The sequence below is a fragment of the Myripristis murdjan genome, chromosome 10 (assembly GCF_902150065.1).
Source record: "Myripristis murdjan chromosome 10, fMyrMur1.1, whole genome shotgun sequence".
Taxonomy (NCBI): domain Eukaryota; kingdom Metazoa; phylum Chordata; class Actinopteri; order Holocentriformes; family Holocentridae; genus Myripristis; species Myripristis murdjan.
In genome coordinates this window covers 24,612,236-24,629,102 of record NC_043989.1, presented here as the reverse complement: position 1 = coordinate 24,629,102, position 16,867 = coordinate 24,612,236, and the positions used below count along the sequence as shown (strand labels likewise).

Below are 16,867 nucleotides of genomic sequence, written 5' to 3'. Positions count from 1 at the left end.
TGACATCTGTTTAGTGTCTGCTGAAGAGATATAAAAGTAAAACAATATGTCGACACCTTGTTTGCCTATACAACTTAATATACAGGCATCATTTTTCAGGAACTGTGTATAAAACAATTTTACCACAAATTATGACCAACGGCATTTTTCCCCCCAACATTTTTCCTCCTTACACCCCACAGTGTTAGCCGCTTTAATGTTGGCCACTTTAATGTTGCTTATGCCAATCCACGGCCAAAATGAAGGCAATATTACAGCCTCAAAAAACTGTCCACGTATCGCCTTAAAACAAAGACAAACACACTTTTTAGACAGACGACAGCATCCTGTCCATTATAAAGTCAGAACAAATGAATTCCTAAACAAAAGGTTCACTTTGTCGCGCTCCCCTCGTTCTAAACCGAGGCAGAGTGAGCGGTACATCCTCTTCCTAAAAGAACATCTCCTTCCTCTGTTTCTGGCCTGAAATGGTCGCTCAGGTCACGTGGAATGACCTGTGGCACGCTGGAGAAACATTCACCGATCTGCCGGGGCGAGGCTGCTTTTCACGAACGAATCTTTAATGTTTGCAGCTTAAGAGCAGTCTCTCTTTCAGGCACATTATAACTTATTAGGACTCTTTTCACATATAAATCCAACACTCGGGGACGGGCACAAGAATTTTGGTTTAGGAAGCGATGACTTGGACCAATTTACTCAAAGTTCAAAGAACGAGGAATGTAAAGGAAAGAAAGAAAAAGAGTGTAAGTGGGTCTGTCTGTAGCCGTGTGACCTGAGCCCACGACACAAACCAGGAAGTAGAAAACAACACATATATATGCTCTTGGGTGTGCAAATGCATTCTGGTCCATCCTCTGACTCTTTGCCCACCATTGCCCCATTTCACCCCACCCAGATTTGACCCTTTGGGCCTTTTAATTTTGGCCAGCTAGCTTCAAACTTCAGCCTAAGCCATCACTGGACTATCTGGGGCATCTCGCTCCATGCTTTGGCCTTCTTCTTGGCCAGGGCCATCCAGGGGGGCTCGTCTTGGGACAAGGCCGGCGGAGGTGAGCCAGGGCTGGGGAGGCCTCGCTGGGATGGCTGGGATGCAGCTCTCGGAGGAACCAGGCCGCTTCTCGATGAAAAAGGAGGCGAGGGGAGAGCTGAGCTGGGCTGGGCGCTGGGTTTCTGGGCGGTGGGCGAGGAGCTTTGGGTGCTCTGTGGCTGGGGTATCTTGGATGGGGGCGTGGGGCTTGTGCAAGAGGGAGCTCTCTGGGAAATGGGAACTGGAGTTGGGGGAGAGAGGGCGATTTGGGAGGAGTATTTTGGGGTGGCAGGGGTCACTTGGGACGAGAGCTTTGAGGCGACAGGGCAGGGCAGCGGCTGGGATTTCGCAGGCTGCGGCGGCACTGGAGTCGGAGGAGAGAGTGTCCTCCTCACCTCCTTTTCTGCAGACGCTGCAGGTTTAGTGATCTCCAGCTGACTCACTGTGGACAGATGGAAAACAGCACGTGTACATTCAATATTTCACATAATAATTTTTTTTCTTTACACAAATTTTTAGTTCTGAAGAACAAAGCTGTTCTTCTTATTCATCAACAGATCCCTTGAGTACTGATTGCATTTTTGAATTTCACAACTTATAAACCTTTACATTCTTCAAAAAAACTTGACCATCATTTTAAAAAATGGTCAACCCAGTCAGTCATGTGTTGGCAAGCAAAGTGTAACGCTGTCCTGGATGTTGTGAGACTCATTATACCTTACAGATTCACAGCTATCACAGAAACATTGCTAAATTGCCAGTTCATGGTAAAGTCATTTGTTAGACTGGTGTTTTGTTGCACTGGCAGTAGTTCTCCACATGGAGGCAGCAGCACATTAATCCAAACATGCCGTATGCAAACAGTTTGAGGCACACACATTCAGCAGAGGGAAAAAAGGGCATTTTGAGAATTTTCTGTATTTTTAAAATTACAGAAAATGCTTTGAATGGGTTTCAGGGAGCCTAAAGTCATCACACTGATTCAAGATATAAGGAACCATGCACCTTTTCAATATTTCAAATGATGTGTTCTTGTGTGTGTGTGTGTGTGCATGTGAGAGTGTGCTGACCTTTGCCAGTGGATTCAGAGGTTTTGTTGTGCTCCCTGCAGGCAGCTGAGCTGACGTACAGTGGCAGGGAAGATTTCCTCTCTGGCTCCTCCTGATGACAGATACAGGCACAGTCACTTCTCTACAATCTGGATACACTCTGTTCTCAAGAATCAGCACAGGCTGAAAATACCTCACAATACAAACAAACACAACTGCTGTCCCATCCAAGAACAACCCCCATATGAACCGTGGTTAGACTGACGGAAAACTAGATGTAAATCTGCCATCCAGTCAGCTATGTTCACTTCAACATGGTGGCTCTCAGCTAACAACATGTATCACTGTCATATGTCCAAATCTACATTACAGCCCTTTGACATGCTTAGTATTCATTTAAAACTGTAAAGTAACTTATTAAACTGTGATGGACCAATAACAAGCTGCCTTTCACCATCATTCTCTTGATTTGTTAGAGGATCACAGTGGCACATTAGGACTTTTATTTTATGGGGGAAAGGGTCCGATGCAAATGAAATACATGGAGGTATTGTGAAGTTGCAATGAAACAACAATGCAATAAATAAAACTCAACACCAATATTTTAAAAATGTTCTCAGTTTACATCCTGCATCACCTCTAAGGGAGTGAGCGCTCATGTTATTGCAGCTTGTTGACTTCAGGAGGGAATTTCACATCATGATCATCAAACTGGATACTTGTCAACATGTCACCTCACAGGTTTTATGTTTTCTTGCTGCGAAGTTGTGTCCATACAAAGTGAAAGTACAGAACCATAAAAACACACACACACAGGCGTACACACAGCCTACCTTCTTGGCAGTGGCGGCGTCCAGCGAGCTGTCTTTGTAGATCTTCTGTTTCTGTCTGGCCACAGAGATCCAGCTGGGCGAGTCAGATCCAGCAGAAACACTTCGACTTGCTGCTGGGTCTGAATCAACATCACAGCAGACACACGTTACAGGGCTGGCTGCAGGTGATTTATGCTTTGGTGCTTCAGTTTGTTACCATTAGACGTGTTAACTGAGCGGTTTATGTCAGATAGCGCCTGAGTCTGAGCCTTGTGCACTTGATAACTAACCCTTTTCAGCACAATAAAGTGTGTGAAGACCTGTGTGTGTGTGTGTGTGTGTGTGTGTGTGTGTGTGCATACACATACCTGGCCGCTTGATTTTCCCTCCACTGTCTCCATGTACCTCTGGCTTCCTAGGGATGGCAGGCTTGATGTTGACTGGCTGATTTATGGAAGGCTTAACACTAACTGGCTGTGGTTCAACCTTACTGCCACTTGGTTGGGCTGGCGGCTCAGGGGAGGCAGGCTGTAAATGAGTAAATCACATAATGGGTAAATAAAAACTTTACAGGCCTTAACAGTGAAAAGACAGAATTTCTGCAAAAATTAAACAATTTCATTTCAGCTACATTAACTTGAACAGGGAGGAGCAGTTTTTTAATGAATGAAACTTTTGTATACAGAGTGCAAATGTTTATTGAAGTGTATTGAAATTATTTTTTATTTCATTCAACACTGAAAGCCCCATGAAAAGGCTTAATGGGAATCAGTTAAGCATTACCAGGACTGGGATCAGGCAACTTTTAATTCAAGCATATTCAAAAACTTTTTTTTTTTTTTTTTTAAATCAAAAACTGTATATCTGTCACAAAAAGTACGGTGTCCATGCCATAAATAGATTGAAAGTGAATGTTGAAAGTGAGGAATACTTTATGTTAGAGGAACCTCCTCTAATTTGTACTCATTGGGGCAGGAAATGGTTCCCAATGAAACTCTTCACACTGTGGACTCTTGTAGTCTTGTATCTGTATCATTGTTTTTGGAAAGAGTTGGAGACCATCCAACCCCACTGTACTGGGGTGAAGGGCGACAGACTGGAAACCTCACCAAATCACACATGACTGCACTAGACAATGTAGAGAAATATCTTTTTTTTATATGTTTTGGGTGATTTATTTGCCACTGAAAATAAACCAATTTCGCTGTTCAGTGTGGGATAAAATATGAGACAACCAATCAATGGCCCAGCACCAACATAGCTGAGGATATAACCTCTGTGTTTTCCTCCTCTGAGCTGTAGCGGCGCAGAACCGCCGTCTTCCTCAGTCGGACTCCAAACGGGTTCTCTGGGTTTCCCTCCACCACGACAGCGCTCTCTGTAAAGGGGAGAGCGGGAAAAGGTGTTACACTGATCTGTGGTTTAAAGTCACAATGCAAAGAAAAATGACTCTGATTTGTTAGCTAATTTTCCATGCCATAATATTCACCTAATTCATAATAAATGCTAAATAAACTAAACTTTGATTTAAAAAAAAAATTAAGTCCTCATTATTATACTTCCTAGAAAACACACAAAATTCAAAATGACGTTGCTCCCATCAGTTAAAACTGTTTTTCTGATTGACCAGTGATTGGTTTATACTTCTAAAACATGCCCCTCCATGTTAAGCCCTGCAACAACATCTTGTTTTAACAAGACATAACATTTTGTATGCAAGAGGCTCTCAAAATGCTGTATGATTGTGACTTTATAAAATAAAACTGGGGGTTTCTGAAGTTTAGTTTAACTAAAACAACAAGATATCCCCATGTGATTTCAGTTTGGTTACTTTCACTGTGATGTAAAGAAAAGACATGACTCACACCGAGTTAAGAAAGGACATAAACAAACAGAAAAATACAAAAACTACAAATCGTGATTCATCCTGACCTTCTGCAGCTGCAGCAGTCGAGGTTTGGGGTTTAGCGGTGACGGCTGTTGTGGTGCTGTGCGGTTTTGCAGGGGCAGATCCTATACTCCTCGTTCTGACGGGGCTCAACACCACTTCAGCTTTAGCCGAGCTCACCCCCTCCACTTTCTTAGTGGAAGCTGCCCCCTCAGCGCCTCCAGGCCCTGTGGCAGAGGGGGATGAAGAGACGCAGGAGGAGACGCAGGGTGGCGGGGAGGAGGGGGAGGGAGACGCAACGGGCTCTTTGGTGCTCCCACTTCCTGTAGAGAACGATCGCTGCCAGGCGGGGGCGATGATGAACCGGGATTTGCCCTGATCTGAAACGCTCGATGGCTGAGTGACTGCCTCCTCTGCAGCGGCAGGAGGTTTAGATGGTTGAGCTTCTTCTATAGTGGCTGGTGACTGTTTTCCTTCCTCTTCTTCTTTTTCTTCCTCTTCCTCTTCCTCTGCAGTCTCTGCTGGTTGTTCAGCTATGGGGGGTTGCCTCGTTTCGTCTTGTTCTGCGGTCGCTTCTGTGTGAGAGGACGACTGGTTGACTTCTTCAGTGGTGTCTGCTCCACTGAAGAACTGCTGGAGTGGACATGTGGCTTTCTCTGAGCTGGGAGAGACTAGATTTATATGGAGAGTGGTGGTACTGGTGGTCGGACTGGTCGGACTGGGAACACTGGTCTCGCTCTCTTCTTGTATTCGAGTCTCAGAAGAGGCTTGTGAGTCTGGGGCAGAAACAGAAGGAGGCATCAGGTCCACGTCGGTTTGATCTATGTCTCTTTGGTCTTCAACCACGAGTTGAGACATTTCTTGGTCCTCGTCTGGTTGGTCTGTTGCCACGCCTGCTTCTTCACTTTGGTCCACGTCTGGTTGGTTCATTTCCAAGTCCTCCTCTTGGTCTGACGTTTCTTCCATTTGGCCAATCTCTATGCACTCCTCTGCCCTTTCTTCTCCATCTTCATCCACAAAGTTTTGGTTAGGAGCCGTTTCATTTTCTGTTTGGTCACACATCTCAGCGTGGATTTGGACTCGGTCTGGCTGTTCTGGGGTGAAGGCGCTGTCCTCTTCAGGCAGGGTGTCCTGTCCTTCATCTGCCTCCAGAGCAGGCATGACGGTCTGAACCATTTCTCCTATTTCATCAGGAACCATGTTTGTCATCTCCTCTCTGTTGTCCTCCTCCTCTGCCACTGCCTCCTCCGCCTCCTGAGCTTCCTCTGCTCGCTCTAGCTCCTCCCTCTCCTCCTCCTCTTCATCATCCTCTCTCTGTTCCCACTCCTCCTCTTCCACCTCAGGCTCTCTCTCCAAGTTTCCTGTCTCTTCCTCTCCTTCGCTCTCTGCTTCTTCTCCCTCCTCTTTGCCACTCTTTCTTAAAAACAGAGAATTTTCTTCTTCTTTGGTGCTGTATTCAGGCATGACTTCCTGTGCCTCCTCTCTCTGCCACTCGTCTTCTTGCTGGAAGAGAAAAGATGGAGTGGAGAGAAGGGAAGACAAGAGGAAAAGAAAGAGATCTGGCATTTTAAAAATGTATATATACAGGACCTTGTACATAGAAAAAAAATAATCAGAGAATAGATTATGAATATTATGTTAAATCTTATCAAATGGGTGTAGTGTAGCTTCTATGGCATTTCCTGCACTGTATTATTGACTAAAATCAAGTGCTTCATGCAAAATACCCTCCCCATACACACACACACACACACACACACACACACACACACACACACTAACACAACCTCCTTCTCCCCATCCATTCACCAAAGCAATCGTTAAAAATACGAACTGGTCCTGGAACTGGAACTTTAAAACTACAAGTTCATGAATCAATAATACATACACGATGTTGGAATCGTTCCACCACTACTTCTTCGTCCTCTTCCTCTTCATCATCATAATTTTCCTCTTTTTCATTGCCTTGAGAGGAAGAGGTGATCTCACTCAGAACATCCTCTTCATGGGTGGGTTGGCCCGAGAGTAGGGGCATCAAACCGGAGGGAGGAGCCTGATGACTGGTAGGCTTCTCCTCTTCGGTCTCTTCCTCAGTCGCTTCCTCTCCTTCTTCTGCCACCATCCCTTCTTTCTCCTCTTCCACCTCGCCTGAGTCCTCCACCTCCGCCTTGCTCTCCTCCGCCTCCTCGTCCAACTTGAGGACAACATCTTCGGTCTCCAGGCCCAGTGAGCAGGAAGTGAGGGGGGTCTTCAAGGAGCTCAGCACCTCCTGTAAGAAGGAACTCTCCTTTTCCCCATCCTCCCCTCCAATGTCACTCAGGGCCCCGTCTTCTTCTTCTCCTCCCAGGGCAGAGTCACTTTCAACCCTGGCCTTCTCCGTTCCATAGGCAACACCTGGAGGGTCCAGCAGGTACTCTCTCTGAACTGCAGGGGGCTCTGGTGTGGCCCTAGGAGCAAAAACACAAGGAGCGGTCAGACAGCAAGGAAGAGACAACGGGGAGGAGTTGGACAAAAGATGGTGGATAAAAACAAAGACAGTTGGCTCTTTGCCTAATTCCTGACACAGTGATGGAATAGCATCATCATCAAGTGGCCGGAAACCTGCAGAGCAAACCAGAGCGGACAAAGTCGACAATTGGCGTCGATCAGAAAGTATAGCGAACATATTTCTGTAAGCGACATCTAAGCAAAACACAAACCGGATTTACCAAAAACTGAACGTGTTGTCCATAAACTGAGAAAAAATCCCTGCAATATGATAAAAAAAGACTTAATTTGAAAAAAGATGCTATTTCTGAGGTGCATCTTTAGAGTGGCTTTAAACTTTAACTGATTTTCTACTTTCTCTAACATGGGCTTTCAGGCCTCACCAAAGACTGAGAGGATGGATCAGACCAGATTGGACAGTGACATTGGACAGTAGGTGTTGCCAAGTTCTCACAATGAAGTCCACAATCTTTGTTTTTTTTATCAAGCATCTGTAGTTAGACTACCAGGAGCATAAAACAAAGAGTCGGGCTGCCAATAGGAAAAAACAAGGAAATGTTAAATAGCTAGAAGGAGAAAAAAAAGGAGGTGTCAGGCAACTAGGAGGACAAAACTAGGAAGACCCAGAAAGAGGCTGTGCTGTTGCTGAACACATGAACACGTAGAATATGGAGTATGAGTTAAAAATGTGACTCAAAACATATATGTCCTCCTTCCTATGTGTTTCCAGGGTCAAGGGAACCTGTGTTTGTGCTGACATGGCACAACACAACAAAGCCCACACTGCAAAAAGTCCAAATCTTACCAAGAATATTTGTCTTATTTCAAGTTATTTCTTATTTCAAGACGTGATCACCTCAGAAATAACTTGTTTTTAGACGATTTTCACTTGTTTCAAGCTCATTTTCACTTAAAACAAGTAAAAATTAGCTTGAAACAAGAAACAAATTTTGCCAATGAAAGAAGCAAATTTTCACTTGTTCACTTGTGTCACAAGTAAAAATTTGCTTGTTTCATTGGCAAAATTTGTTTCTTGTTTCAAGCTAATTTTCATTGTTTCAAGTGAATTTTCACTTGAAACAAGTGAAAATCGTTTAAAAACAAGTTATTTCTGAGGTGATCATGTCTTTTTTTTTTAAGTGTAATGAGATATTTTGACTAGAAATAAGACATTTTTACTTGAAATAAGAAAAATAATCTTGGTAAGATTTAGACTTTTTGCAGTGCAACACAACTTCTGAATCACCTCAGTCCGCCCAGGGAGGAGGAGCTGGAGCTGGGCCTGGAGGAGGCGAGCGGCTGGGCGTCTGCGGCTTCCTCCTCTGACAGACGTCGCTCCAGAGGAGAGGACGCCTCCGGACTGTGAGAAACATCCTGTCCTGTTTCCAACTCGTCCTCTTCCTCCCCCTCTTCTTCCTCCTCATCTCTCAACGGCGTTTGTCTGGAATGTGATTGGTCCGCCGCCTCGTCCTCCTCCTCCTCCTCTCCTTCTTCCTCTGCTTCTTCTTCTTCCTCCTTTGGCTTCACCTGATCACTTCTCACATCTGGAACACAATGAGGAAACAAATGTCATTGCTCAGCCTGACTAGACACAATAGCAACGTGCTGAGTCACCGTCTTGGAGTGAACAGGAAAGTACAGTTGTGTAGAACAGAGCAAAGACCTCTCGTCTCCTGCTCCTCTTGCTCCTCTGAAGCTTTGGGAACAGCGGTGCTCAGCCTTTCCTCCACCACAGAGTCTTCCTCTGCTCTGATCTCCAACCTCTACATGGACAGAGGACGTTTCCACACATCAGCAGTGACAGGGTGCAAATCAAAGCTGTGTGTGTGTGTGTGTGTGTGTGTGTGTGAAAGCATCGGAGTAGACTGCCATGTGTGTCTTACACTGACGGGCTTCCTCTTGTTGCAGGCTTTTTGCCTCAGGCCCAGCTTGTGTTTGGCGGCCGAGTTGTCCAAACAGGCGAAGGGTCGGGCAGGCTGACTGAAGTCACCTGGAACCGCCACCAGGGGGCTCAGCGCTCTACTGGAGGCAGCGCAGGACAACTGGGAGACACAGAAACACAGAGGAAGAGAGATTACTTTCTGGAACTTTAAGGAGCAGTTCACTCAAAACAATTATTTACTCAGCCGCATGCGAAACTGAAACAGAGGTGAAGTCTGTTTGTCTGCACAACATTCAGTTCTACTTGACTAAGTTACTCCACGAAAAATGGACTTGAGTATGAGTAAAAGTTATCCTGTAAGACAACAAAGAGTACTCAGTAAAAACTACTTTGAGTAGTGAGTACTAGTTACATTTGTAGTGTGGTCTTTTTTCTCACCTTGTGATAAAATAAAGAGCTGTGATTCAAAAAGAAGGGATTTAACATCATTTTATTTGCTGCTCAGACAATTCATCAACTCTAAACTGTCAGATCTAGGTGCTGCTGAGGGTTGCTCTCCGCAGCCTCTGACTTGGTTATCCGACCTTCTGTTGCTGTTAAGTGACCAGCTTGACTTGGAGCTGAAAAGGTCACTGACTCCTTCTTTAATCATTTGGCTCCGTCACTCTGTCTGCACAGCTGCAGGGTGAACTGTCAGCTCACCGTATGAAAATCATCAGCCCTCTCTCAAGGCGAGTTTACACCAAAGCTTCGCCACAAGACGAGCTGAAACTTGCAGCTCAGCTTTTTGCAGAAGAATGCTGCCTGCAACGTTCAAAAACTGTCGGCTTTCTGCAGCCGGATACTTTGTGGTGCAGCTCCATGCTGCCTTCACGGGAATGGGACGTCAGGGTATCGTCTATAAATTTCCCCAACACGACGTTGTCAACTGAGTCAACTGAGGAAATGGACTCTGTTCCTCTGTATGAGGAATTTCTTCCTCTTGAAAGCATTAATTTCCTCCAAGAATACATCATGAACGCTATGTTATCGCCGTGGTTACAAATTTGTGAAAGCAACTTAGCATCTAGCATCCAGACACACACTTTAACACTATTTTAAAAACAGACACCTGGCACCTGCCAAGCTGAGTCACAGCAGCACCGTCTCCTGGCTTGATTTCAGCGCTGCAACTCAATTTTTGTCTGGTTGTGAATTTTTGGTTTAAACTGGCCTTACAACCATCACAAAGGGAGAAATAATTCTTGCACATCCTATTTGGTCAAATGGAACAAGGAAAAGAGTAGAGTGGAGTATAAAAATGACTTACTCTTTGAGTAAGAGCAATAAATACAGCCCACAGAAAATAGCTTGAAGAGTAGTCGTTCATCAAAAGTGGTGCTCATTTATTCATTTGTGTTGCTATCCACCCCGGCAACATGCAGGGAGGGAGCTAACACGGCTCCATGGCAGCCTTTTCCAAGTCAAATAAAAAGAACGGGCATTGCTTTCTCGAGTTCCAAAAAACACAAAAATGGCCCCCTACAGCTGCTGTAGTGCAGTTTGACCTAAGTCCTCCAAAGCCAAACAGTCACACGCTGAGTGTAAAAGATCCATATTTACACTGAAATTTAGCACAAAACCTCACTTTAGCCTTTGATAGCACAATAGTTCACATGCATCTAAGCCTCACGTTGCCATGTTCTGCTCAACAAGAAGTTTTTGCAAGAATTTCTCACACAGATTCTCAAAGACTACAGCCTGTTGACTGTTTTAGAGAAGCAGCCGTGAAGTTGCACCAGTCTGTATGGCCAAAGACACTTAACCTGGGTTTCAGCTGGCATGGCGGTGTTCAGATGACAACATTTTCATTTTGGGTTCCTCTAATGAGCAAATGAATGAGGTCTGTTTAAGGGTTTGGGTTAGAGTATATGAGTATCTATTGCATCATACAAACAAGCAACATGAGTACAACTGGCTTGCTACCAATGTGTTTTTTTTTTGGTGTTGTGATTCAAATGATTCATCTACCGTAAAGCTGAATGCACACGACCGGGTGATTCAATACAATTCCACCTCACAGCCAAAGCCTCAAACCAAAGAGCCAAGGCTCAAATCTGTGATGCAATCAACTTCACGGAGGAGCTCCCCTGACAAAAACTGAGATTTGTGCCCCCGTGTTCTGGAAAAAAAGTCGACATGTCACTGTATTCACACAGTCTGTCTCCCGTTCGTCCCATTCACGGCCAATGGAACAGCTCCAGAAGGAGTTGGAGATGTCACAGAGTGGAGTCTCCAGCTTCGAGCAACTACACAGCCACAGATCATGGAAGAGGGAAGAGCACACCGCTTCTGTTGAAAGGTGGATTTTCACTTAAAGCAGTGCACTGGGCAACCAAAGGAAATGAGGCGAGAGAGAGAGAGAGAGAGAGAGAGAGAGAGAGAGAGAGAGGGCGAGACTTCATCTGTATAAACATGAGGAGTCCTTATCTGCTGTCCCAACTCTCACTCTGTCATCACTGGAGAGATATCCTGCCTTCTCTGTCTCTCTCTTTTTCTCTCTCTCTCTCTGTCTCTGTGTGTTTTTCTCTCACCATCTCCCTTCCTCCCATTCTCTGTCTTTCTCCTTCCCTGACACAGATTTATACTTTGTTTTGCCACTTATCCTGTTACTGGTAGCTCCTTCATCCACTTGTGCAAAGACTGGAAATCAGTTGCAAGATCTGTCACTTCTGTGTGACCGGTATTCATTTTGTATGCAGTTTGCTCCGGTGCAAGGTTTAATTTTAGCATGTTGTCTTAGAGAGTGGTAAAAATGACCTTTGCATTGCCCAAGCTGGAAATAGCAAGAAATCATTTTTGCACATTTTAGCTAGAACAATATCCAGAACGTCCCCCTTGAGCTTCATGTATCTGCATGTTGCTGTGGCCTTGTTTTGCGACGCCGTCTGTGGTGTACTGCTGTCATTTCTTTTTATATGCTACCATGTTTTCTTGCTAATCTGCTCTAAATGTCTGTAAAGAGTGTGACATGTGAGAAGGAGAAGCTGACCATGAAATTGACTGAAATGTTCAGCTCAGACTCACAGTGAGACTCTTACACCTGAACTGACAGAACATTTACTGTTTAGAGGAATCTCAAAACTCCAGCATGATTACAGATCTTCTTTGTTGACATCCAGTCTTATTTATGGAGTGTCTGGTGTGTGTGTGTGTGTGTGTGTGTGTGTGTGTGTGTGTGTGTGTGTGTGTGTGTGTGTGTGTGTGTGTGTGTGTGTGTGTGTGTGTGCGGCGGGCCTTGACAGATTCAGATTCAGCTGCAATGACAAGCAGACACAGTGACTGCCAGCAAAACCAATGGGAATGTACTGTGAATGCAGACATGCACAAGCACACACACACACACACACACACACACACACACACACACACACACACACACACACACACACACACACACACACACACACACACACACAGTAGGTCAGTGGAATGACACAATTATGGTCACACACACACACACACACACACACACACACACACAGAAAAACAGAGACATCTAAAAGGGAGAGTCAGAAAAATAGGCAGACAGAGAGAGAGAGAGAGAGAGAGAGAGAGAGAGAGAGAGAGAGAGAGAGAGACTGAGGCATACTGAGAAAGAGGAGGTCAAGCAGCAGACTTCCTTTTAAGGTTTGAAGAGCAGCTTCAGGGTTGGTTGCAGCCACGCCCACGCCCACACACACACACACACACACACACACACACACACACACACACACACACACACACACACACACACACACAACCTGAGGACCAGCTGCAAGCATCACACACACAGCACATGACAACTATTTAGAGTGCTACACACCGTGTGTGTTTGTGGACAGACTGTATGTACAGTAACTGAGCTGGAGAAGTTAAAAGGAGCACACCACGGATTTTAAATGTTTGGCCCTTTTGCAACAATTTACCCACATTTAACATCACAACAAAGCACTTTGCAAATGATACGGGGGCACTAAGGATTTCACAACACGTGCAAAATTCTTCTATTTTTAAATTTGAATTTTGGGTTGAAACAGCCACCATATAATGTTCTGCTTCTGTCGCCAACAAATTTGTCACCATTCATAAACCACAGAATGGATGATTGGGTGTGTAAAGCAAACATTTCCGTGGGAACGATTTTCCCTAATGGAGGAAGTGTTTCACTCCACAGCAATTTCAATTCATCAAAACACAACAGTGCTGCTGCTTTTAGGAAAACTAATGTGGACGACTTTATTACAGTGATGGAAAACTGGTGTGAAGAAAGTTTGAAGTCTCTGAAAGTTCATTTTCATATCAGAGTGGAATGAATGGAAACCGATGGCTGGATGAAAGGGAGGAAAATGATATCAGAGTTCTCCAATACTATTGTTTGCTTTTGGAAAAGATTAGCAGAAATGTGAAGTATACATTGAGTAGATATTATGCTAAATATACAGAATCACTGACATGGTCCTTTATTTTGTTTCCCTCACTTCTGTCAGGGAGTATAGATATGCTGAAACAAGGCAGAATAAGGCAGATCATATGTTTTAAGAAAAACAAGATTTTAAAACTGTGAAGCTACAGTAAATGACTGAGGTGGATTTTTTTTTTTATGGTGTATTCTGTGAGAAGGCCTGGTGTTGCTCTGCAGGCAGATTGAAAAATATACACGACATAATAATACCACATGCAGTCAGTTTGAGGGACTGTCCCTTTATGCCATCTCCATTTCACCAGCCGATAGAGACTAAAAATCAAAGGCCAATATTGTCTCTAAAATTCACTCCTGAGCAGATTTTTTTTTTCTCATTTGATCCTTTCTATCAACATCTGTGAAAACAACAGCTCTTTCCTAAAGCTGAAACAGAGGAAACAAGCTCTAAACTAGATGCTGTCTAATGACAAAACCTGGAGTGGCTCCACTGACAGCAAATCAGCGACACATTAGCAGCACCCAGGGAAATCTCACACCGACATGGTCACATTGTCTGGCTCGCAACTATTAGCACTACAATGAAATCAAAGTCATTTTGGATGGAAAAGCTCAAACAGCCATTCTGTGTCGCCATCATGTCTTTCACCGATTCTTTGCCGGTGGAAAAGTGCCAGAAAGTGTCTCTGCGATAGTAATTCAGAAGTCACTGCCGTCGCTCCTGACCGCATTCCTGTGTGTGGAATGCACTTAAAAAGGGATAATTCACGTTTTTGTATGCGTGTCTTTGTAGTTGGCCATTTGTGGTTCTTTTCATTCGGAGGCGGAATGGCCAAAACCGTTCTGAAATTGCTAAAACTGCACTATCATTAAATGCTCATTTGTCATACTTTGCTGACTCGGCTTTCAGCCCACATTATGCCCATTGAGATTAAATGGATAGTTTGGGTTTTTAGGAAACCTGTTGTATCACAAATTGGCAGTCCTTTCGCTCCATGCAAAAAGCACTTATTTCAGTGCTTTGTTGTGACAGATAGCGTTGTTAGCAGGCATACTGGCGATTACTACGCAATTCTTGACAACATGGGCTGAAATCCATCTCTAAATAATAAATAAATTAAAAAAACATATTATAGTCTTCTTAAAGCGTGATATAAGTAATTAAGTAAAGTTGATTTGACTGTAAAGTTTGATTTGACTCTTTTCTCACTACTTCACATTGGAGATAACTAGCAGTATTAAAGGGGCATGAGTAACCTGTGACCTTTAAAGACCTCTAGTGGCGACAAGCAGGAACTGCAATAACATTGACCGAACTTACAAATTACACCACCTCAACCAGAGTAGGTCTGAGGCACATAGAAGACATGGAAGAAAGAGGTGGGGAAGATTCCCATCAATACAACTTCTCAGCGTTCATGTCAGTTATCAAGTAAGTAAATAAGTGAACAAGAAATTCAGGTAAGCTAACGTTATAATTCTTTAAGTCTAATCAAAAGGGAACACTATAAAACCACTATTTTAATTTAATTTGCTCAGTTTTATGATAGTTTATGACATCTATGATAGTTTATGATACTTAGTTGCAGTGAAAAAAAAAAGTGATTAAAGTAGCATCCAGTTGAGATTTATTTACATTTAACAGTTGTGATTTTCCAGTTACTTGTTATGTCATGTTATTTATCCTCTTGTGGGATATATCATATCAGTCCACTGTCAAAAAGGAAGAAAAAAAAATGTTCAAGATGGCACTCAGGGTAAATACCATGTGACATGAACATGCCCACAGTCCCCACCCAAGTGCCAAATAGATGAGTAAGTTAGCTCAAGGGGGCAAAGATCCAACAAACATGCCTAGTGAAGAGATCAAATATCAGCGTGCAAAACACTGGCAGAACAAGACTACAAGAGACAGCATTAAAGATCAATTCAGACAGGGAGAGGAGGCAAAGAGAGAGAGAAGGAAGTCCAACAGCGTGAGGAAAAGAGTTTGATCATGAGATCTTTGTGCCATAGAAGTCACATGAAGAGAAATTTCACACTCACACAGACACATGAACATTGGCATAGGCTGAAAATCAGGATCTGTATCAAGTATCATACCACGAGCGTTACTTGAAGTTTGAAGCTGACATTTTTAAATGGCTGACCAGCATTTTAGCCAAGTCATAGTATTTAATGGTGGACCTAAACATGTACAACTGGATTGAGCTGTACCCCAAACCCTAGTGGTAAAGCTCACTCAATAAGCCATACACAAATATATGCATATCAATACACAGATTTACACACATGACTGTGGTTGTGCTTACCTGGTCCTCATCGCTGTCTGTTCCCTCCAGACTGAGAGAGCTGTTTGTCTGAGCCTGATTCTGAGGGAGAGAGAGAGAGAAGGAAAGAGAATAAGAAATAACTTTGTCAGGTATTTAGTGTCCTTTCACATGTCGTATTCATGCTACCACCCATCAAATGAGATTCATGTTCAGGTGAGCTACCTGGTAGAGGAACAGTGTGTGGGATTTAGTGGCTATCTAATGGTTATAAGGCAGAATGCAACAAAACGAACAAACGTTATCGAAGCGCCTACGTGTAAAATTAAAACTCTAGCCATTGGGAGTTTTTTGAACATCAATGTGGGAAAAGATTTTTTCAGCAACTCATCATTTCATTAAGGTCCCTGTGGTAGTATCGTTACTCTGCGATAAAACACAGTCATTGTAATATTTTATGCCCAACACAATAGGGCACTAAATAAAAACATACAAAACAACAACTAAAAAAAAAGACTTATGGCTTTTTACTTGTCTGTTGCTCTGAACCCTTTGTTCCATTGTCAGTGACTTAAATCAAATTAAGCTGTGGCGATATTTATCCTTGTTTTCTGCCATCGTCTGTCCCCTTCTCTTTTTGCTTCATCCTGTTTTTGGTTTTTCGACAGTAATTCTCTTGCTGCAGTATAGCTATGATCCGCCATAGATACAACCAGAAGCAAAACAAACTGCTCTTCTTCTTTTGGTAGCAATTCCACTGATTCGCTACCAACTGGTGTGTTCGTGCCACCCACTTCTGTCAGCCACTTGAAATAGAGAAACACCTTTGTCGCAAAGTGTACTTTGGGTTGGTTTGTTCTGTATGGGCCACTGTAGAAACATGGGGAAGCAACACGGTAGCCCAAACAAAACCGGGACCTGCGCTTATTAGTATCCTTAGTGTATTCTAGTATCCTTATGAATACTATATCCCATTTCTGTGTCCAACTCAATTTAAATGCTACACAC

General features: G+C 43.7%; 1 protein-coding gene across 1 annotated transcript in view; it reads right to left on the bottom strand.

Moving 5' to 3' along the window:
• Positions 1 to 150: 150 nt before the first annotated feature.
• The window catches only part of LOC115366459 (cancer-related regulator of actin dynamics), a 56,347-nt gene continuing 39,630 nt past the window's right edge, over positions 151 to 16,867 (bottom strand). The window contains exons 6-16 of the mRNA XM_030061918.1: positions 15,902 to 15,961; positions 9,147 to 9,305; positions 8,927 to 9,026; positions 8,510 to 8,807; positions 6,665 to 7,223; positions 4,821 to 6,279; positions 4,163 to 4,266; positions 3,257 to 3,416; positions 2,910 to 3,028; positions 2,098 to 2,188; positions 151 to 1,469 (exon numbers count right to left, since the gene is read on the bottom strand). Of these exons, the coding sequence (XP_029917778.1) occupies positions 955 to 1,469; positions 2,098 to 2,188; positions 2,910 to 3,028; positions 3,257 to 3,416; positions 4,163 to 4,266; positions 4,821 to 6,279; positions 6,665 to 7,223; positions 8,510 to 8,807; positions 8,927 to 9,026; positions 9,147 to 9,305; positions 15,902 to 15,961 (3,624 nt within the window). The 3' untranslated portion in view covers positions 151 to 954. The remainder of the gene's footprint in view (positions 1,470 to 2,097; positions 2,189 to 2,909; positions 3,029 to 3,256; positions 3,417 to 4,162; positions 4,267 to 4,820; positions 6,280 to 6,664; positions 7,224 to 8,509; positions 8,808 to 8,926; positions 9,027 to 9,146; positions 9,306 to 15,901; positions 15,962 to 16,867) is intronic.